General features: G+C 39.1%; 1 protein-coding gene across 2 annotated transcripts in view; it reads right to left on the bottom strand.

Annotated features, from left to right (window-relative positions):
- Positions 1-745: 745 nt before the first annotated feature.
- The window catches only part of dop1b (DOP1 leucine zipper like protein B), a 27,329-nt gene continuing 4,677 nt past the window's right edge, over positions 746-23,397 (bottom strand). Inside the window, exons 2-38 of one of the 2 annotated variants that reach the window (XM_079254398.1) lie at positions 21,922-22,100; positions 21,311-21,492; positions 21,058-21,228; positions 19,698-19,887; positions 19,492-19,590; positions 17,359-17,482; positions 17,136-17,245; positions 16,533-16,644; positions 16,321-16,441; positions 15,807-15,926; positions 14,505-14,613; positions 14,104-14,340; positions 13,721-14,022; positions 13,242-13,636; positions 12,882-13,153; positions 12,612-12,764; positions 12,382-12,482; positions 11,304-11,494; positions 9,616-11,191; positions 8,905-9,004; positions 8,612-8,803; positions 8,315-8,437; positions 8,087-8,221; positions 7,936-7,991; positions 7,750-7,854; positions 7,481-7,544; positions 7,203-7,362; positions 6,467-6,549; positions 6,256-6,365; positions 6,018-6,167; positions 5,626-5,687; positions 5,217-5,345; positions 4,978-5,114; positions 4,841-4,896; positions 4,574-4,717; positions 4,341-4,473; positions 746-1,774 (exon numbers count right to left, since the gene is read on the bottom strand). In XM_079254398.1, the coding sequence (XP_079110524.1) occupies positions 1,517-1,774; positions 4,341-4,473; positions 4,574-4,717; positions 4,841-4,896; positions 4,978-5,114; positions 5,217-5,345; positions 5,626-5,687; positions 6,018-6,167; positions 6,256-6,365; positions 6,467-6,549; positions 7,203-7,362; positions 7,481-7,544; positions 7,750-7,854; positions 7,936-7,991; positions 8,087-8,221; positions 8,315-8,437; positions 8,612-8,803; positions 8,905-9,004; positions 9,616-11,191; positions 11,304-11,494; positions 12,382-12,482; positions 12,612-12,764; positions 12,882-13,153; positions 13,242-13,636; positions 13,721-14,022; positions 14,104-14,340; positions 14,505-14,613; positions 15,807-15,926; positions 16,321-16,441; positions 16,533-16,644; positions 17,136-17,245; positions 17,359-17,482; positions 19,492-19,590; positions 19,698-19,887; positions 21,058-21,228; positions 21,311-21,492; positions 21,922-22,059 (6,900 nt within the window). In that variant the 5' untranslated portion in view covers positions 22,060-22,100 and the 3' untranslated portion in view covers positions 746-1,516. Of the gene's footprint in view, positions 1,775-4,340; positions 4,474-4,573; positions 4,718-4,840; positions 4,897-4,977; positions 5,115-5,216; positions 5,346-5,625; positions 5,688-6,017; positions 6,168-6,255; positions 6,366-6,466; positions 6,550-7,202; positions 7,363-7,480; positions 7,545-7,749; positions 7,855-7,935; positions 7,992-8,086; positions 8,222-8,314; positions 8,438-8,611; positions 8,804-8,904; positions 9,005-9,615; positions 11,192-11,303; positions 11,495-12,381; positions 12,483-12,611; positions 12,765-12,881; positions 13,154-13,241; positions 13,637-13,720; positions 14,023-14,103; positions 14,341-14,504; positions 14,614-15,806; positions 15,927-16,320; positions 16,442-16,532; positions 16,645-17,135; positions 17,246-17,358; positions 17,483-17,589; positions 17,722-19,491; positions 19,591-19,697; positions 19,888-21,057; positions 21,229-21,310; positions 21,493-21,921; positions 22,101-23,397 lie in introns of those variants that run through there. The other variant, XM_079254399.1, reaches the window with a different exon arrangement.

A 23,397-nucleotide genomic window follows, 5' to 3' on the forward strand; every position in this document is an offset into this window, starting at 1 on the left:
TTAATCTGCTGATTTACAGTCCACTATAATTTACTGTAATGAATTATTCTTAGGCATTTGCTGGTTGTTCATATGTTCATGTCCAAGTAGTGCAAACTAATTCTTACTACAAAAGGTATGAAATGACCTTTGTATGTGTATTCTTCCACCAAATAATTTTTCTGATGATATTAACTTCTGATTTTTGTTATCTTTGGCATAATTTGTGTCTATCCCTTAAACCACAAGTTTAGAATGCAGAGAGAGAGAGCGAGAGAGAGAGAGAGAGAGAGAGAGAGATGCTGATAAATTGCAATGGTCAGAGACTTGAGGGTATTTAGAATCAGGTTCTGGTTTTTCAGTGGAAGTGTTAAGTTGCCTTTTCCATCTTACTGTTGGTGTAAAGCCTCCTAAGTCTAAAACAGCTGTCAGTTTTTCTCATCTTTCTCTTGCTTTGTGAAACCGGGATGTGCAAATAGAGCTGTCCAAGAATGGGTGAAATTTCAGATGTGGGAGGGGCATAAGTATTTTTCATATATGGTCTGTGAACAAAACATTGTTTTTGGACATTAAAAGTACAGGGGACAAAAACAGCCTTTTGAAAAAAAACGCAGGGGACATGAACCTCCACACAATTCTTATGTTTGCATTCTGAAGCAACTTTCTAAACACAAATACAACAAAACAAACAAACCAAGCAGAGATGCAGAGCTTAAGTTGAATTTTATTTTTATTGAGACTTTTTCTGTTGCATCAAAACTTGACATGGTCCTTTAAACATCGAAAATAATTTAAGTAAACATTCAGACGTGTTGAAAAAAAGGACAAGGATCAGCTGTAAAACTATGTACTAACAATTATAAAGAAAGGCTAATTTCCCTTGAACACCAAAATGGCAAGCATGTTGAGGCACACCCAATATTTCAAAGGGTTTTCCCATGTACACAAAGCACCCCCAGTAAGTTACCAATAAAACTTTTAACATAGCTAAATATAAATTGTCAACAAGGTGTTTAGCTTTACATTCTCAGAGTCAAACAGACTTATGTAACCTCAAAATACAGATTGCAGTTAATTACAGAAAAAGCTAATAAGACTTAAGATTCTTCACAGTAAATCTGTTGTTTGTCGAATGAAAACCTTTTCACTGGAATTATCATTATTATAAGGTGCATGCCTTATGAAGACAAGAGAATATCTGAATTTGGTCTACATAACTGCCTTTTATGGTATATTTCTTCCCAATTATCACATTAAGGAAAAAGTGCGAATAACTTAAAGCTGAAATGAGATGCCTTCTTGGACAAGAAAGGTACATGCATTCCCTTGTCATTTATAATTAGCATAGCATATCTTTCAGATTTTAAAAGATAATTGGTTAAAGTACCGTAATGTCCCTTTGTAATCAGACAAGTCAAAACCTTAAAAACGAAATCCCAAACATTTCCTTTTGTTTTCTTATTAGCTTACCATACATTATCAGAAGTTGTGCCCGTTTAATTTACTCTTCTTGAATGTCTGCAGGTCAAAAAAGCTTTTAATTCTCCATGGAGTCCAGGAACTCTTCCTCAGTGATGATCTCCAGTCTCTTCAGGACAGTATGTGAACTGGCTGCTGGGTAATCTGCTACAGGGAAGTGGGGCATTGTTTGGCTGCATGGCGGAGGGCCCTGGAAAGAACAGCAAAGGGTGCGCAAGAAAGGCAACAGCTGGGTAATGGAGGACAGGGAGCGTTGAGTGAGGAGAGGGAACTCCAAGTGCTCCGTGGAGGACTCCTCGCTCAGTCCATTCAGCATCTGAAACAGTAGACGGACGATAAACAGAAGGAGCTGTGGTCATTTAAAACATAAACAAAACATGAATGTCTAACTTGAGATAAATTTATTCTCATGCCCTGTAAAAACAACAAATGTGAAAAACGAATGCAGCTAATAGAGTAAAACTAAGAACCAGGCCCCAGTTTAGGTTACCATCTCTCTATCATCTAGAGTTCTCAGTTTTTGATGCTCTCTCTACCATTTAGAGTAGATGATAGAGAGGGCATCTGGTATCTACAGTCTAGATTCTAGACGTTCCATTATGATAAAAGCCTGTAGTTAGGCCTGATTTGGTCACCCTTAGCCAATCTTTTAGGTTTGTTGCTACAGATATAGACTTATGTGCAACATCCTATGATGCACTGAACACGTCCCTCCATATCTCTCTCTTTCTCTACTCTCCCTGTACAGTATAAACATAATACATCATTACGGTCATAACTTGTGCTTTTCTTCTTAGCAGCTATTTCAGGTTTAGAGAAATATTGTGCTTTTGACTCCTCTGTCCTGTCCTCCCCACCCCCAACTGGTCGAGGCAAATGGCCACCCTCCCTGAACATGGCTCTGATAAAGGTTTTTCCCAGCCAGTAAAAAGGGAGCTTTTTCCTTTCCACTGTTGCCTGTCACACCATGCATGCTTAGGATGAGATGCTAAATTGTAGAGAAAATTCAATGTAATCTGTCAGTTTCTTTAGCTGAGAAATTATTTTTTAAAACAATTTGGGTTATACACAGTTATTGTAAAATGGACTAATGTGAATCATATAATGGATTTATTGTAATTGGATTGTAACTGGATTAGCATTACTTATTTGGGCTATAGCTGTAAAAGTGCATTGAGATGACTTCATTGTGAACTGGTACTACTTCATACAAATAAATGTGGAGTTAAATGTAAATAATTCAAACATTGTTTTTTTTTAATCTTATTTAACTATCAGTCAAGGACGCACTTTACCATTAAATAAAATGGGGAAAGTAACCTAAAGTAGACTAATGATCGTTCATTTTGTAATAATCAATATTACATTACATGTCTGCTTTCTTTTAGTTTGTGTTTCTTTTTTAAAAATTTGGAAATTTATTTAAACTACCAGTCCAAGTTTGAATACACTTTCCCATTGGATTTAACGGAAAAGTGTGTCCAAACTTTTGACTGGTAGTGTACATTTGTATTTGTATTTATTTTGATCTTCATTAGCTATTGCAATACAGCTATTCTTCCTGGAGTCAATACAACATTCCTCTCATATTGCAATGATTACACCAGTTTTCTATACAACTTTAACAGTGATAGCACATAACCAGCACATCCCACCCCCACCCTACCCACACACGCATACATACACACTCACAAACACACACACACACTCTGTGGTCACACAGTCTGTTATTATTCCTGCAATAAAAAAGGGATAGTCTTCCTCATTATGGTCACTTACAGTTGTCTATCCAGTAATGAGAGTGGTTACAGAACAATGGCTACTAAACGGTATTTACCATCATCAAGTCTATATTTAGGACACAACAATTTAATGTGTTTGGAGATGCCTTTTTTTAAGATAATTTTAGACAAATATTTACTGTTTGCTTTGATAATATTGCTTGACAATGTGTTCCAGTTGTACACAGCTCTATAGATAACAGTACTTTTCCATAGTTTGTTTGGACTTTCGGTAGTCTGAATCTACCCTCCATAGCACGTCTGGTTTCATAGTTGTGTTGCTCAAGACTAAAACAAAACTCTTGGTACAGCGTTCTTGGAAGTTTAGTTGTAATAATATTTCTGGTTAAATTTAGCGATGAGGCTGTAAATCTCTCTTTTACATTTAACCAGGACAATACATTATGCATCCAGGTTACACTGGTTCCAAATGAGCACCGAAGTGTGCATCAAGCTGCTCTGTTTTGAACTATTTGTAAGGCTATTATATTACATCACATCATATCATATCATATCATATCATATTATATTATATTATATTATATTACATTACATTATATTATATATTTGTTGTTTAAAAAAGAATATAAGGAACTTTCTACAAAGTAAAAGGTTTTCATATATCTAATTCTATTAAAGTTATCAGCTGATGTGAAATAATTATATTATGTGTAGTATCATTACAATATTGATAATTAATTTTTGAATTATGATCAATACCAGTATATTGTGACATCTCAAATGGTATTAGGATGTGGTGACATCAGATTTGTGTGTCCAGACAGCATCAAAGTATTTGCCTGGGTGGCTATAGGCAAGCCTGAGATACCAATTTAAAACCATGTTTCTTCCCGCTTTGCCTGAATGGACACCGTGCTACACAAAGTGCCGACAGACGAGGGATGTCTGTATAAAGCCTAAGGAAATGATGGCCATGGAGGAATTCTCAGACAAAAGAATGCATAGATTACAGATGCCATTTTGACACACATGACAATCCATGTCACAAAGCAACCTTTAAAGGACAGTAACATTTGGCATCATGTCCAGATAACTTTTCAAGACATAAGACAGAGTTTTGTTTTCAAAACAGTCTCTCACCCCGTAGCGCTGCTGTATCCCTTCCAGTACTCTGACGACGTGTGGTGTGCATTCCTGTTCGCCTTCTATCAGTCCATTATCTGGACCATTGTATTGGTTTACATCCACCTCTGGGACAAATGCCCAGCGATACCTGCATTAAGAGTAAAATGTGTAAATTAAAAATGATTTTAAGGCAAAATGATTAAATACTACTGAATTTAACAACATGTGCAGGTTGTTAATCCCCTTACATCTGAAAGAGTGGCATCCTCTCTGGGGGAAAAGCCAGAGAAGTGTCCAGAAACTTGCAGGCTGACAGGTACATGCCCAACTCTGCCTGGGAGAAATTCACAGGTCCATTTCTATCGAGGGCTCCGCGGACCACTTTAGCCAGCCTTGGTTTACACAAATAAAGACACATCATTGTGTAAAAGAAAAAAAAAAAAAAAAAGAAGAAAGTAAGCGAATCAGTAGGGTGACAGCAAAACAGCAATATGTAAATAAAAGAATGAACTCACTTTGACATGTCTTTCTCTGCCTGCAGAGCTTTCTCGAGACGTGCAAAAATGCGTATCTAAAAAAAGCAAGCTGAATTGGTCCCTTACACCATGATAAACTGCGTATGAAATATGTCTGTGAAAGAAAGGTAACTTACAAGCTCTGTGACCATTATAGGCCAGAGAGATGTCAGGTGTTGGGATGAAATCCGCAACAAGAGAACACGGAACATTAGGAACATCTGGGCTAAAACTGCAGGGCTCGGGTTCATACGCAAAGTCTCTGTAAGACGCTCTGAGAAAATGCAGAATAACATGATAAGTTTTAATATCTTTAGTCCTGTCTGGATTAAACATAACTGCATAAATCAATACACAACCAGTGATAGTACCCAACCTTGAATGAGGGGCAAGTAGAGATGATACTGGTCGAGTTCACCGCTGAACATGGCGAATGCCTGCCGTTTCAGTAGCATGGGTTTCTGTTCAGCACTAGCGAACAGTTTCAGGGAGCCACTCTGCATGCCTGAGGTGCAAATAAATGTAGAATTGCATTAGCACAGTCCTATTGCTCAGTTTGCATCCCCTCAAGAAGAGACGACTTCCAGTATTTGTTTTTGGCATGAAGTGTGCAGCACTTTATTTCTGCAAGGCTGAATTTTGTTCTCTGATCTGAACTGATCATTTTGAAAAACCTACAGTACTAACAAACTACTACTTCTTCGGGGTTAGAAAAAAAATCCTCCATCTTAAAAAAAGTCTCTTATTTTTAAACAAAACAGAGTTTCCAAAGAGTGTGTACTCACTCATGAGGTCTTTAAACATGGTCTTCTCATGAGTCAGTAGATGGTCAATGACGGATTTCCAACTACAGAGACAATGGGACAGTGAAGCCGGATACATTAGAATATGCAGAGTCTACGACAGGGCGATTTTAACTTGGTCCCACGAGGTGCTGCAGTTTTGCAGGTTTTCAGTATGTCCATGCTGCAACACAGCTGACTCACATTAAATGGGTCCAACAGCCTATGAAGCTATGCACTTACTAATTTGAGTCTGGTGTGTTAGAGCAGAGATGCATTGAAAACTTACAGGAATGCTGCGACAGAGACTAAGGCTCTCATTGAAATAAGAGACAAGCAGCATCTGCATCCCCCCCCCCTTTTTTTTTGCACATCCAACACACAAACATACGAACCTGTGTGCACAGGAGGCATCCATGGTGAAGAAGAGAGGGTCCATGAAGAGCTCAAAGACCTCCTTCCTCCAGGCCCTTTTGGTGTAGGCATACCCACTGAGACTGCTCAGCAGCTGAGCACCTGCTTCAAAGCTGGGCATGTTATACGCACTACAAGAGAAAAATTACAAATAACCTGAATTTGTTTCCACAGAAACTGAAAGTGTTGTCTCTAAGAAAATCCTAAAGTGTTAGTTACCTGTGGTTCTTCAGGTAAGGGAAAACATAATACATGAGGCGTGAAATGAGAGGAACAGCTTTCTCCTTTTCATTACTGCGGTAAACCATGTCCAGAAGGGGTGCCAGGATCTAAGTCGGGGAAAGTTTGTTAAATTCTACCAACAGTACACTAAAATCGGTTAATCCAGTATTCCCTTTGCTTATGAAATAATACAGAAATAAAATCCTACCTCAGCCAGCAGTACAAGAGCCTGCACACTGTAAACTGAGGGAGCAGAGGACGACACCATGGTGCTAGCTTGAGCCACCGACTCTGTAAAGGACAGAAGAAAAAACTTTAATAAAATGAGCACCATTAAACTATAATCAGTTCTGGTATTCTTTAGATGTAGTATGATTTAGAGTTCTTCAGCGAGAATAAAAAAAAAAAAAAAAAAAGGCAATTATTCACAACGCAGGTCACCAGTCCTCCAAGATTATTACAAAAGATGCTTCCATCATCATGATGGTTATGATTAAACTGTAAACACTGTTTACATGTTTAGTCTGATACAATCAGCTAAATAAATCAGGTTTGCCAATGGAAAAAGTTTGGACACAGAGATAAATTTAATTATTTTTCTTCATTACTTTATTATTTACAAATTAAGCTCAGGATGTTTTCATGTCGCAGCTTCAGCTTTATTCTGTTGCATTCTTTTGTCATCCTTCACTGCACTGATAGTCTGTGAAACCAAAATAAACTAAATAAATGAATATTTAGCATGTTTTAAACGTCATTTGTTAAAGTCTGCACAGTGTTAAAACTAATCATCATCCCACAGATTACTAACTTTAGCAAAATCAGTTTTCATGGTAACTGCAGTAATTTGGATGACTGTTGTGTTGATCCTGTCGGTTCATTTTCTTCAATAATTCCCAGGAAATTGCAACAGGTCATACTTGTATTTCTTATAAAGTATTTACCGCAGTGATCTCCATCCATGTCTGCTTCATCTGGGTCATCTGCTTCTGGGCACACCTGTGGCTGCACTTTGACCTCAAGACTGCGGCTGAGCCAACTAGTTTGCTCCAGAGATGAGCCTGCGATCCCACCAACTGCTTCGAGGATCCGCTGAGTCACTTCCTGTGATACAGTTTAATCACTGATATGACCAAGGTGTCTTATTTGAACTTGTTATTGATCTTAGTCAACAGGCCACTGACTTGAGCCTTGTGCATGCGGTTAAATAGCCACATCTCACCTGGAGATCTCTTGTGTCCTTACTGTCCAGGTTGGGAAGCCTGTTGACGAAGTCATTCAAGATTCTGCAAGAAAACAAATGTTACTGAACATCACTTTCCTCCACAAACATTTACAGTCAAGAAAATATGTTTATAGGTTAAAACAATCAAGAAAACAGTAGAATAAAACCATTGACATAATATACAGATTTTGGGGCTGAAAATAAACACAAGTGGAACAAATAAACATTTAATGTTACTGCCAATCTTAGTGGAGATGAAAACTGACCCCAGCAGTAAGAAGTGCCCAGGCGGGGCCAGGTTGAGCTGAACAGACTCCCGTAACAGACTGAGGAGAGGAGCAACGTTTTCTTGCAGAGCTTGAGCTGAAATACTGGACAGAAATGCAGCTGCATGAGAAAGAGAATATTCCGAGAGCGGTTTTAGTAAATGTGAGATAAGCATTTGCAGTTACCCCTGAATATAGGCATAGCTGAACTGTAACATAGGGATATCGACCAGGGCTGACTTCTGAAGGAGAAAAAAAAGAAAATTAAATTAAAAAAAAAAAAAGATAACACAAGTTGTGAGGATCTTTATGTGTGTGTGTGTGTGTGTTTATGTACCTGTTCTCCTTTGATCTGATGTGGTTTCTTCACAACCTCTTTGACCAACTGCAAGATTGTGTCTGTGTGCAAGGTATTGAGTGATTTCACCAGCTCCACAATGGTTAAACGAGACTCGCTGGCCACAGGTAAAACCTGAGGAGAGTCAGATTGTAAGGAACAGGAGCCTTAAAGCCAATCACTATATTTAATGTAAGATTTTGTCTCACAAGACATTGGGGTTCTTACTTTGTTTTTATGTCTCCTTTTGCTCTTCCTATTGCTCCATACCACTCCCACTGAAGCCATCAGCTGAACCCCATATGGTCCAGTTAGAGGGAGGAGAAACTCCAGTATCCGTTGTCGCAAGATCTGATTAAGATCCAGTAAATCACTTTGTCAGTAATGAAATGCAGGCTAAGTTTAACAGGGAAAATGGAGACACACTTTCTTAGCTCTGGGATCAATTAAGTATTCTTTCTACCCATCTATACTGGAGCACAGAGAAACACATGCAGTGTGTGACACTTCTACACATGCACGCACCTTGGGGCATTTAAAAAAGACAGAAGTATAAGTGTGTCTGCTGCTCTGTGCAGAGTCACATGCACGCCTCTGAATGTCCTCCTTTATGATCACACCCCACAACAAGGCCATGCTACTGAGCATATGAGGCAGTGCTTCGATCACAGCATTGCGTGCATTGCGGACGTCCACAGGATCACAGGCAACGAGGGACTAGTGGAGAAAGACAGCAAGGAACAACAGTATTGGATCACTTTAGATACCACATATATATGTGTGTGTGTCTATGTATAAGTGTGTGCTGCATTTCTTACTCTTTTCTTGTCCAGGAGACAGTAGTGTGTGATGGAGGTCAGGCCTTCCAGAAGAGTCAGAGGGTAGTCAGGAGCAATATTTTCCCTTCTGCCACTTAAGCTGATGAAGTTTCAGAAAAATTAGGGAAATATTTAAAATCTTTGTAACAGCATCAGTAACAGCATCTTTATCAAGACCAACAAGAAGACTTTGACTGACATTCAAACTGATGTTAAATGTACAAATTATCTGGGGACACATAAAAATATTTTTTACTATATAAAGGGGAATGCAATTAGGTTCATCCTGGAAGTGTGTATTCAGTAGGGGTGGGAAATCAAATTGAAAAAAATCGAAGATCAGGATTTTTTGCTTCACATTTTTAAAATTGATTTTTTTTTTAAAATCTATTTTTTTTAAATAAATACAAATATTCCATTATAAAATGTCATTTTTATTGTTTTTATTGATCTTTTTACTTGTCTTTTGGGGCATTATAGCAGCAGAATGATCTTCTGGCTACTGTGTTGTTCTTTCCAAATTGAAATTTAAAAAAAAAAAAAAAAAAAAAAAGATTTGCAAAAAAAGTTTTATATATTTTTTTTAAAGTCTAAAAAAATGAGCAATATCAAAGAATCATGAGAATTGCAATTTAAATAGAATCGGCACCCAAAAAATTGTAATTGAATCGGGATAAAAGCATGTCATCACAGCCCCAGTATTCAGCCTACCTCTGGTGCGTCTTCCCTCCATCATGATCGTACAGCTTCACTAATTCATCCAAGTTCCTGCAAATCTGACTGATGAGTGGAGCCACAATAATCCCTAAAGAGCGTCCCAAGTAGGGCAGAGAGGAACACAGCAGGGAGACCCAGTGGGGGTGCATGGCATACCCGTACTGAGGCTGCAGAGCCCTGGCTGCAGCAGAAACAAACATCCCTTGAGCTGTAATCGGGTGGCTCTGGACGTACTGAGCTGCTTTTATAGACTGCTGGAAAAGGACAGCAGTTTGCCACTCGCGAGCAAGAGGAGTGTTGGCACTTGGCGATTCACGAAGCTCCCCTGGCTGGCCAGATGCTCCGCTTGCTGCTGAGACAACCCCACCTGGCCACACGTGGTGTTCCAGCACGATGAGAGCCTGGAGCAGCTTGAGTAATTCAATTTGCAAGGGGTATTGCTCCTGTCCTCCTCCTGCACCCAGATTCACCAGACTCTCCTCAGACAGGCCTCCCTCCTCACATAGCAGCTCAACACCTTTGGATCCTCCTTTGTCTGCTCCCTTCTGGCTGATATACATTGATGCAGACAGCGATAGCAAAGTGAATTGCTGCACTTTGCAGCCTGAAAGGAGTCTGCGGATTGATTCCAGATTGGCGTTGTTGCTTTCTTGACCACGTGCTGTACATCTGAGCTGGTTCATCATCCGAGTCAACACAGCCACACTCTTCACCTGAACCTCCCTGTTCCCCTGCAGGTCAAGAGGAGTCAAATTCAGATAGGAGGGATAATGAGAACGCAGGAAACGCAGGCACAGGGACACCAGCAGCTCTATGAGCAGCGATGGGGGTACGGAAGGGGTGGATGAGGGGGAGAGCAGGCAACCGAAGAAGCATTTGCCATCCTGAGCTTGTTGATGGCGCTGCAAAAGATTAGAAACCAGATTTAAATGTGCAGCAGAGCTTGTGTCTAGTGAAGTGGAGGTGAGGGCATCCACCAGAGGGCACTCAGCGCTGCTCCTCAGCAGGCTGTCGAGCAGTGCCAAGCCTTGGAGAAGATGGCGCCAGCCGCCCGCCACAGGGTACAGCAGTATATGACGAAACAGAGAATCAATGGCTTCTCTCTTCTCACGTTCCTTCTTTAATAAACGAGACCTGGCCATAGATTCCAGCTCCAAATCTTCTTCATCTTCGCTTGACAGTGAATCTGATGCCTGCGTATGCTCGGACTCTACCCGCCGCAGGCCGTTGACCATGACCCCTTCCTCCGTGCTTTGTGGAGCAGATCCTGAACTGGAGTTCTCTGTAGAAACTTGGGCACCGCTGGTGTCAGCTGACTCTGTATGCTCACTCTCAGCTTCCTCCTCCTCCTCCTCCCTATCCTCCGGCTCTTCTGTCTCTTCACTTTCACTCCTTGACACTGGTACCATGTCCTGTGGATGCGCCAGTTCTGGGCCACTGTCTAGCTCTGCCCACAGAGATTCTCGATCCACAATGTTTAAGACATTTAAGGTAGTGATGCCGGCTGCTGAGGTGTCGACACACGATTTAGAGGAGCTTCTAGTCCTGTTGTTTATATCCTTCAGGTTACCTTAAAAACAATGATTGATTCAGTTTAACAAAAGAGAAAAAGTAAAATGTTTCTTTCTGAACGGAAATAACAATAATAGTAATAAAAAAACGTGGCATATCAATACACTTACCAGCGATAAGATTTTGTCTCATGCTCTGAATGGAGCAGCGCTGAGTGGACGGGTGAAGCAGTAGCAATAGGATCGGCTCCAGGATTCGAATCACATCGTTAAGAGACAGAGCTCTAACCAGCCAGCACTGAGCTGCCGCACTTATGGAGCCATCGGTGCAACTCAAGCTGTCCACCACAACGCACAGAGACCTGAGACACACACAAGCTGAACTTTCAGTACATCTCTTTGTGCATCTAATTAGTATTCTGAAATACTGTGACTGTTGAATCAGAAAGTGAGGAAACGAATATTGATTTTTAATCAGTGAAACAAAATCTGAAGGGTTTTCCCGCGTTCACTCTGGAGGTCTGAACATGTCAGAATCAACTCAACTACATCGCCATAGCTTTCAGTTAACTTCACAAACGTCAACATACTAATATGGGAAAAATTATTAGTATATTAGAGTATAAAATTATTTAACATGTTTGATAATTCTGACAAGTTATTGTTGTGAACTTTTTTATTCGAGTTTTGTTGTTTAACTTGTTATTATGTTAGAAGTGACTCCCTGAGCATCTTTTTGTCTGACCTTGCACATCCTTACTGAGACCACAAAATGTAGGTAAAAGCTTCATGTGTAAAGACTAGATAGTACTGTACTAAAGCTTGATTTCTACAGCCACCAGGATGTCTGAGACTGTATTCTGTATTATTAATAGTTCCTGCACATTGATCTGTTCGGCTCTTCTCTGACAGACTAGTTTGTACAATGTGTGAACTGTGCCTTCTTGTGAGAATAAGGCCACACAATCTAACAGTTTTGATTTGATCTCATCTGCCACATATAAGAGATTTCCACAACACAGTTTGTCCTTCATATGATCATACATGTGAGTAACATGTTGGTACATGAACTGATTTGCTAAGAACTACTTTTAAAATTAGCTAAAAAAAAATAAAATACTGAAGAGAACAAATAAATGATGATTATTTTTTTTCTATTTCATGATAAAAACTGAGATAGAATGAGCAGAAATCACAAAGACAATGACCACAATATTTCTTTTCCGAATGCTTCAACTATGCAACTCACCGGTCAAACGAGCGACTGAGGGACATGGTCCTGTTGTTCTGGATCTCCCGGGTCAGGTGCCACAGCACTGTGAAGCGATGCAGAGCTTCCAACCTAACAGCCTGAAGACATACACACAAAACTTTGACTTATATGTTTTTTGGCAACTCCATCAATTAAACTCTTCTAGTTTGACTGACATGTGAAAAAAAGTAATGTAAAGGTGCGAGTAAGTCGTCAGGCATCCATACTTTGTCTTTGTGCAACAGTGCTTGGCAGATGATGTCTTCACAGATGGATGCTGATGGAGCCAGACAGTGAAGCCTGTAAAACAGGTCCACGCAGGAGATGTGCTGCTCTCTCCGCTCTGTGTCCAGTTGACTCCACAGTACCTGGGACAGCCTCTGGGTTACAGCAGAAAAACAAACAAAAATAAAAAAAAAAAAACAAAAGAAAAACTTGAATATGACATTTACACTTGTGTTTTTATTGACAGCAACAGCTTCCTTTAATCATCTGACCTGATAGAAGTCAGTGTTTTCCTCTACAGCACGAAGCAGGGCTGGATAGATGGGTGGCACAGTGACCATCTGCAACCTCCCACTGAGAGGGTTGGAGTCAGAGCTCTGGTAACGTCTGTGCTTGTCCTGAATGACCAGTGCTAAGGACTGGGAGTGGTTAATGAGTTCCAACAAAGAAGCCACTGCAGTGTGCTGGATGTTGTAGTCCCTAGACATGCAGCACAGAGTCATCAAGGACCTCAGCCACTCTGGTAGACTGTCAACATCACCATCTAAGGCAAACAAAAGGGTTCAATTGATTATTTCTGGGTTAAAACATGTAGTCGAGAGTATTATTAACTCATAAATTCATGTGCTGACCTATGTGACCAAACATGTCTGTATAGAGAGCAAGAGTCTCATCTTCACTTAAGTAGACAGGGAAGGTGGTGCATTCAAGCAGAAGGTGGCAGGTGGCAACAAAAGCCTGTCGACATGCGTCGGAGATCTCGGCTCTTCCCCGGGGCATGTACCCTGCTGCCCAGTCCAGACATCCTGAATGTCCACGCCCCTTTTTCTTCTCAGTGTGGGAGGCTGGGAGCTGGGCCTCAGGGGAGGCTTTGGCTTTCAGTTTATTTGGAGAAAATAGTTCAGTCAGTTTGTTTTTGATTTCTTTTCCACCTAACAACGATTTCTGATCCACAGAGGCAGCACTTGAGCCACACTGACGCTCTTGATCAGGTCCCTTAACATCCTCCACCTGTACCAGTAAGTATCTGAAATGCAACAGGAGTGAAAAAATATTTAGAAACTGTCATGTTGAACTGTTACAGTACAGTGCATCTGGTTCAGCTGTTTACCTCGTGGTTATGAAGGCCAAGATTTCCTGCAGACACTGTGTCATGGTGTCTATGCTGCCTCCTCGCCTCCACACGCCCTCGCCATTTTTCCCAATTCCACACCCATCAGGTCCCTTGCTGGTCCCCATTGGCAGATGCTGCTCTGACGGTGAGGCGCTGATGCCTAGTCCACTGTCTTCAGACCTCAGAGTTGGGTGTACACCATTTGTAGGCTCTGCCTCGCCTCCTCCTGTTCGGCTCTCAGTTTCATCTTCCTGATTCCCATTAATTATGCCGTCTTTCTCACCTTCTTTCTCTATATCCTATATAAATTATGATTGATATTATAAGATACTTTCTCATTCAAAATAAACCACAAAGGTACAAACTGAGAAATGCCTCACCTGGGTCTTTGAGCTTTCGTTCTCTGGAGACTGTAATGCCAAATCTGCTGTGTTAACTACCGTATCAACATCCATGTAAGTTACAGGCATCTGGATCTTACTCAGAACTTTGAAGCACGCACGCAGCCCCTGTGTGACATCTTCAAGACAAACTGAGTCCATGTGATGGTGCAGAGTCTGCAGCATTGTGCCCAGCATCTCAGGGAGCAGATGGGACTGGATGTCAGCATGGAGCTCCTGTGAGAAAACATAAACATGATTAGGATATTTGACAAATTGAGTTTTTCCAAGCGTGTGTATGAAGCAGATGAAGGCTTTTATTACTATTCAGAATGCAACAAAACTACAAATGTGAAAATATATATATATTGGTTATAACATATAATATATTGGTTGATTACCAAAGGAAGAATATCAAGAAGGAAAATGATGAGGTTGGACATCTCTGTGACAGAAGGAGCAGGAGGACAGAGGCCCTGTTCAGGAGCCATGGATGGATCATCTTTGTCACTATGGTAAAAACATAAAAATAAAAACAGAAATGCTTGTCACTTGACATTTAAAAGCAAACAGGGGAGGTTTAATTGTCGGCTATGTTGTATTTTTTAGCATTCTGAAATAAACAATTATTAAGACAGTTAATTATTAAGACAGTTTCTGCTTAAACAGATAGGATGCAGTAAATTTTAAACAAAAAAATTAAATGATTTTGCTATTATTTAAATACTATATTTAACCACTATACAAAATGCTAATTTATCATATTGAATATACATAATTTTTCCTATTTGTTTGCAGCACTTTTCAGAAAAAGTGTGACAAGGGAAATAAAGGCATTAAAAGTTATGCACTGCTAAAACATTAAAAAAAATCCTTGACAGTGAACAGAGGAAAAGTATATGAAAAGCTAGTCTCTGTTTCCACAAATCAAAATGACAGTCACACTAAAATAAAAAAAAGTTAAAAAAAACAACATTAAAGACGTTCAGTTTGGATAGATGGATAGAGGTGAAATGAAAAACTGTCTTGATGAATTTGACATACAATGACATACAACTTGTTTTCTCTAAAGCCAGCATCTGTGCTGATATGGGAGTGTATTAGTGAATGTGGAGTCAACAACTAGTTCATTTGTGATGGCATCATTAATGCTTAATTGTAAAAACAGTCTTTTAATGCCTTGTTAAGCCTATAAGATAATGCCAAATCACATCCTCACATATTACGAAAATGTGGTTCCACAGCAGAGAATCTGCATGCTAAATGGCCCTGTCTCCAGACTGGATCACTGCTGCTTGCAAAACATATGGATTTTTTTTTAACCCATAAACAAGACCCAAGACTGTTTGGAAATTATTTAAAAAAACTTTTAAAAGGAACATGAACATGTTTCATCAGTTCAAACACTCACAGAGATGTTAAAATAAGATATGATGCAACCCGAAGATGAACACAGTCCATCTTTACTTTTAGTAATGAGCTAAATCCAAATGTAATAGCACTTTTCCAAAATAAATAAGGTTAATATTATTTGCAAATATTTCTTTTGTAATTCATATTTTTTACACAGTACCATTCCTGTGGGAAAACATTTTTTCTTATTTTTTGGATTTGGCACCAACTTCTTCATCAACACCTGAAAGTATCACCGTTCTGCATGTATAAATTCTCATTGCAAGTAAGATGCTGACTTGTTGGTATACCTGAGAGATGTGCAGAAACGCTGAGTCATGTACTCCCAAAGGTATTCACTGTTCATGGAGCTGACGAGCATGTTCATCGTCTTTATAATCTCTGATGCGTTTTTGTTCTCTTTTATCTTACTGTAAAAGAGAAAAGAAAATCAAGTTAAATCACCTATAATACATTTAAAACAGCAGCAGAGAATCTAAAGTTTTTGTTTTCAGGAAGATAAAATAAATAAGAGTTATAAAAACATATATTAATTGTATTAAAAAAAAAAAAAAAAGAAAATCACTAGTATAAATTAATAAAATAGTTCAAATTAATACAAATGATAACAACTAAAGCAACAAAAAATAAAATAAAAAAAATAGAAAAATAAAATAAAATAGAATGAAATACTTCCAAATTCATTTATCACATTAAGTCTTACAATTTCTTGAACTACTTGAACCTTGAATTTCCCCTCGGGGATGAATTAAGTATTATTGATTGATTAACAGCTATATCTGTTTTTCTCTATATGGCTCTCACCTGGCAAGCTGATTGCCTGAGAGTCCTGCAAAAGTGATGTTGTCCTCCCCCAGCACCTCCCGACAGTAGCTGTAGAAAGCTCGAACTACCTCCAACAACAAACAGCTCAAGACAGCGGGACCTGAGTGGTTATCATGGTTTCATCAGTGAGGCATGTGCAGTGATTTAACATGTCAAAGTATTTGTGTTCTGTACTGTTAAGCGCTGCCCACCTATCTCCGGTTTATCAAGCAGACTGACAATGATACGAAAAGGCCTGAGGTAATGGATCACATTGTCTGGGTCGCTGTCCACATCCTTCTGTTTGAGTATGTTGATCAGAGCCTGCAGTCAGAGACAAGAACAGATATGGACAAGAAAATCACACATGTTCAGGCAGATTGTTCAAACACAAAAACATCCAGATTCTGTTTAAGGCTGTTTTATCTGTCTGCTACACAAACAAATGGGATTAAGTGCATCATATTGGAAACATCTATCTATACACTGCTTAAAAAGACACAAAATAATTAGTATATTTTCTCTTTTCTTTTCTCTTTTTTACTACAGTTAGACATTTTAGAAAATACTAAAGCCACATAACTGAAAATGCCTCACTGTGGCGGGATCAACATCCATTATATCAATATCACTAAGACACTCCCATCTTTATGTCAAGTCAGACAGAGTGCTACCAGTCTTCTACCCCTACATTTCTAATAGAAAAACTTTTGAATTCCAGGTAAAAATAAACAAACAAGCATGAAAAATAAATAAAAACAAACAAAAGATAAATCCACACAAACATACACACAAACACACTATAGGCTGGTTACCTTTACGAGGAAATCTTTAGAATAGGTGTTGAAGTAGAACGATGTGTGCTCCTCCATGGTGGTGGAGAGGGTGGGGTGTGGTGCCACCATTCCTCCTTTTATATCTGTACCTGAAAACAAACAAACAAAACACATTGAAAAATGAGAGCAGGTAAACTTTTCATGCGTATCACATATTACAGCATGTAACACATCACTTATGTATATTTTACTGATCAGCCACCTAGGAGCCAAGCGTAAAGACGCCTGTTGAGGGACATGTCTCTCCTGAGCAGAGTAAGGGAAGCTGCGGACACCACTGTGATCATGTCGTCGGCAGTCAAAGTGGCACTGGGCTCTGCTGGCTCCTAAGTTAAGACCAAAGACAAAGAAATTGAGAGTTTTGATAGGATGAGTGGTATGTTCAGTGAAAAGGATGCATACAGGGATTTCATGCAAACAAACAAATTCCTACCATTGAAAATTCATCGCACCATCACACCGGTACAACTGTAATAAGTGGTTTCAGATTAGCTACCAACCACAAGAACATCTCAATAACAAAAGGAGGAGAATGCTTCATTAAAGCCTCATATGAAGGACTTAGTGTTCTCTTTATCTTTGAAATATGTGGTGTCACTGTACCAATGAGAGTTTTAAAACCTTTAGAAAAAAGGCTTGATGATGCTTCTAAGTCTACAAGGAACTTGATAAAAATCATTTTAAATAGATGGTTGTTGTACAAGGAGCTCTTAAAAGGACAAGAAGTGACTGCAGCTTCAGTCAGCTCTAGAAACAAACTAACTTTCTTAAAAAAAAAAAAAAGAATCGATCAAAGGACCTCCAGGTAAATATTGCAAGTGTACAGGAGGTTCCAAAAAGAAAACAAACAAACAAATGCTTTCTATAAAAGAATGTTAGAGCAAATCAATTTGAATAAACAGACAAAAACAAATTTCTGGACAGTGGCGTGTTGTGAAAAGACTAATCAAAGAAAGAGATTTGTAGCCACATGAACAGTTCTGGCACACATTCGTATTTTCAGCAAAACAACTTCATACTAACAGTGAAACACAGTGGTGGAAGTGTCATAGTTTGGGTTGCTTCACTGCGCTCGAGACAGTGCAACTTGCACAATTCTGGGTTATCTTAAAGAACCAAAAAGTACATCTTTCTAAACACTAAACATCTACCAAGGAACACCTTAACAACAGAAATTAAATTTGACTTCCATTGAAATATTGCCGGGAATCAACATAAGAAAAGGAAACACTTCTACATGTTTCAACTCAAGTAATTCTGTATGGAATAAAGCCATGACCGATGGGAAATTTAGCAAGTTTTAGAGATATGTGGACATTCAGGTAAAACACCACAAGAGGTTATTTCTGCAAGGAAACAGTAATCTACTTTTTACCCATACAAAAAGCAAAACAATTCTTTTGAATAAATTGTTTAAAATGCTTTGGTGTATGACTATAACCCTTTAAGTTCCTGACGTAAATGCTGATGATCCTGTCAGGAGTGCAGACGAACCAGATGTCTAGCTTTATTTTAACACCATCTGTCTTAAAAGGTTTTAAAATTACTCTTTTAAAAATATGCTGAAAGTAGTCTAACCTTCATAGGTTGTACTTTTTTTAAGCAATACAGTTTATATCACATTCAAATCCTATAATCATCACTTATCTCATGTTTCAGCTGGGATTTACAGAAGCCTACAAATGATATCACAGAGAGGTTAATATATTATGACATTGCTTCTCAACATCAATGACTGAAAAATTCTCAGGTGTACAGTGTTGTACATGAAAGCCAGAATAACAGACAGCTGGGAATGGCAATGGTGACTGTTAGACTGCAGCACATATTCACATTATTACAGTGTAATTCCTGCTTTTTCCTTATTGACCTATAGCTAATATTTTTATCTCTCTCTGTATTTGTGGCAGCCATCATAACATTTATTTGCTTTTAAGCTCATAATTTGGGGGCTGGTTCATAAGAGTCAGTTACATCATGTTTTATGGGTTAACTTGATTATCTCAACTCAATCACTGGATTGGAATAAAATAAAGTCAATAAACCAAAATGTTCAAATCAAACAGATATTTACAACAAACAATTTGGTGCCATAGATGTTTATATATTTAGAAAACTGGTTTTGTTTCTTTTTTTGTAATCTTTATAACTATCTTACTGCTTGTGATGCATCACTGCCTCTCAGTTTCAATGCACACTGCCCCACAAAAAATGTTATCAACTTGAATTGGTTGTAAACAAATCTTTCTTTTGAACATAAAACAACAGGAGATGAAATTGAGACATTTTATCTGGTGCAATAAAAAGGAGAAGATGCATGCATATGGGTACCTACCAGACATGTGGCAAAAGGGAAGAAGTAGAGCAGGATTTCAAGCATGTTCCTCTGCACCAGGACATTGGAGTCTTGCAGAGAAAGACAAACAGACTTCACCTGGAATCAGAGATGTAAAACTTCACCACAGTGGATCAAACGCTCAGTAAATTTGATGTTTTATGGGCTCCAAAGTGTGTGTATGCAAGACAAAGTAAGGCACTCACCACTGCTGTGTGGCCATAACCCAACATGTGTGTTTGTTGACTCAGTGGTGCCATGCGGTCAAAATGAGTGACTATAAAGACAGAGGCGGGCAGTCGGACCATGGGAGTGACCAGCATGCTTCCCCACAGCGCACCATAAAAGACCTGCTGACCCACTAACAATGACAACTTGACCAGCAGAGCGTCGGTCCTGGACAAAGGGAGAGGACAAAAAGCGGGAGAAGTCATCAACATAGACTAAGGGACAAATCCAGCAAAAATACCAACCAACTTTTTTCGTCTGGCTCAGCATACAAAGTTCTGATGAGCCAGTTTAAGATCCTGTGAAGCCCAACAACTCAGCACCTACTTAAGTTTACATATCTGCTTCTTACTGCTTCTTTAAACTGAAGTAAATACAGAATACAAAAGTGAACAACAACAATATGCGGTTTTTGTTTTACAAAAACAAAGTTAATATTCAGAACATTCAGAATCAGTGTGTGAAAAACTAAAGACATCCTTTTATACTAATACTTATAAGAATCCAGAGTGTATGAAGCAGCAAAGTGCTGCCAATCAGATGCACCTGATTTATTCATCATCAGTAAATCAGAAAGGGTTGTAAACACATATGACTTTTGGAACTATGTATTTTGGACAGATGAGACCAAAGTGGAGATGTTAAGTCATAATTTCAAGCGCCCCATTTGGTGATGACCAAACACATCATATTAACACAAATGTCTAACCTCCAAAAGCCTCAAAAAATATGCAACAGGACCATGAGCAGTCAATGAGTTGATCATCAGCTCCTCTGAATACCAAAATATTTAAGACTCAGATGTAAGGTTATCTGTACAACTGCTCCAGCTTGGCTGAAACTGGGTCATTCAACAAGGTGCCAATTCAAATCACACCAGCACGTCTATAACGCAGAAACTGCAAAACAGAGGAAAGAAAATGTTGCAATCACGCAACCAGAGTCTAGACCTCAACCTGACAGAACTGGAGTGGTGGAAGCTTAAATTAATGCTGCAAACCTTAGATAATTAAAACAGTGCTGTAAAGGCAGTGGGCCAAAACCTTCCCACAATATTTAGGACTGATAACATCAAGTAGAAACACCAAGTTACTGTTACCAAATATGGTTGTACTGTTAAAGTATTAAGTACATTTTGGTTTTTGTTTTTACACAAAACTTCTACATTGTGGCTTTGCTACTTTTATTTAACACGGTTTTGCTTGGATGAACAACTTTACACTGTTGTCAGAATTCTCTCCAGGTTTTATATGAAATGTTTTGAACGTCTTTAAAACTATTCACCTAAAAGACCAGGCAGACATGTTTCAACACACAATAAAAAGTTGTGTTATTTACCTGTCATAGACCTCCAGTCCTTCTTCTAAGCCTGGCAGGAGTCCAGTTATGAATGCCTGAAGACTAGGCAGCAAAGCCCTCTGCAGTGGGAGATAGTAACGCTCGTACAGCGTGAGCAGCACAGGCTTTACTGCCATGGCTGCGTGACCCAACAGTGGGAACAAGCCGGAGCTAAAAAATGAGAAAAATCAGATGCATAAGGTTAGCCTGCGTTCTCCTTGCTGCAGTTACTAATAGGAGTCAGTTCAAGTACCTGTAAATGAAAAGATCCTTGGCCAACCATTTTGTCCCTATGATTTTGAAGATGACCTCGTATGTCTCCAGAGCCTTGAGGTGCACTCCACTGGGCAGAGCTGGGTGTAGGCACTGAGCCAGACGCTTCCCTATGATCAGCCTCTTGGGTAAGAGTGAGTAGCGAAGGTTACTCTGCAAAGCCTAAAAGACAGAGAGAAGAGAGAGAAACTGAATCTGTATTTGACAAATACTTCAAATGACTTTTGCCAATGCTGTCAGAACAATTTAAAAATTCCCATAAATATAACACATTTTGCTTTATTTATTAGATTATACTTCTCAGTCACAATTGTTGTGTACTTTCAGGACCAGTTTTTGTACATATAGCAGAAAGAGACACTCCAAAGTCAACAGTGCTGTGCATGCTGGAAAATTTAATCAGTAAAGTTGTATATCACAGGAAGGGAGTGTCAACTAGAAGGGAAACCTTCTGTTACAACACAGAACTGAAACCTGCACATCAGATACAAAATGGTACATTCAGTTCATTGTCACTGCACTGCGAATTGCTCAGTGGAGAATAATATCCAGAGGAAGTGTTTGTCAGCATCTCTGAGCATCATACCATACCTTATTGAGCTTGCCAAGGGAGGAGATGAGATCTGCCCATTCACTTGAAGATTCAAAGTTTCGCAGCGCTTTCTCAATGACTGCCGCGTAGCTACGGTAGCGGTAGTCATTTTGCAGTTCCAGCTCCTCTGGGTCCATCTTAAGGTTTGTCTGATCACAACATGTTCAGCACAATACATCTGGACAGGAGGAAGACAGAAAGTAAGGATTGGTATACGCCTGTCAGAGATGTGGTGGGTGTCCCACAGCCTCTGCGGGTTGTTTACCACTAATGAAATTAGCCAATTTGCTCTGTTCACTGGCATACACAAGCTCTGAATACAAATGTCCTCATTCAGGACTAGTCATCGTTTGGCTGATTGACCTGTCTCTCAGTCTCAGGACGAAGGAATCCTAAAACAACTTAAGTGGCCCAGCATGCACTGCCTGGGACAAACAAGCCCTTGCCTGAGCGCAATCACAGGAATAAACTTTCTCTTTTTTCTGCAGCACAGGTCTAAAACGACATTTACAGTAATATCAATGTTTTAGTAGGTTTTCCAGTGACCTGTTGAATATATTTAATTTTGCTTTTAGCTCTGCTTTGGTCTCTTTCACTATTTCCTGAATGAACTGTTTAGATATTCAGGTAATAATTATCTTGCTATGTGTTCCAGCTGATAGCCAAATAACCTGCCTACTGCTTTTCTGCTTTATGTGAGGCCATTAGGGCTACACAAAGAAACAACAACAAAAAAAGTGTATTGTAGGATGATTAAAAGCTGGATGCTCATTTGCAGGCACGATTTTCAAAAAGTTCAGAAGGTGAAATTAGATACAGAAAATACTGCATAGCCATAGATGAAAACCACAAACTTTGAAATAATGCAGCCAACAGTCTGTATGTAAGCAGCATATCTGAATGTTGATTAGGAAGGCAGGATTACAGGAGAAACTCCAAAACTTCCTTTATTCTCTCAGTCACCGAGAGATCAGAACCTTGAGATAACTTGTATGAAAAATATTGATGTGAAATATGCAATGTTGACGCATGAACACTGTTAGCAAGGACATCTTACCAGGGATTTTTAAACTTATTCCATGAACCAATTACACGGCAGTATCTAATCAAGGGCACATAAATTCAAATGAGAGAGCTGCAGTCATCAAGGCACTTGTGAAACTGCCGCCTGTGTTAACATCAAGTTGAACATGATGAGTCAAACATTGCAATGGGAAAAAAAAAACAAAAAACAAAGGAGACATATATTAGTGGTTGAAGAAGACATGTGACAACAGTATCCTACATTATGTGACTAAAATTATTGATATAACACTCATTAAGTGAAAAGAAAATTAGGGATGTTTAAAAATTAGAAATGCTATACATATATACACATATATACACTATTCACAAAAAGTTAGGGATATTCAGCTTTTGGGTGAAATTTCACAACAAGCCTAAAATGCATTCAAACCTGTACAGGTGAACTTAAT

Source organism: Telmatherina bonti (genome assembly GCF_933228915.1).
Source record: "Telmatherina bonti genome assembly, chromosome: 15".
NCBI classification, from domain to species: domain Eukaryota; kingdom Metazoa; phylum Chordata; class Actinopteri; order Atheriniformes; family Telmatherinidae; genus Telmatherina; species Telmatherina bonti.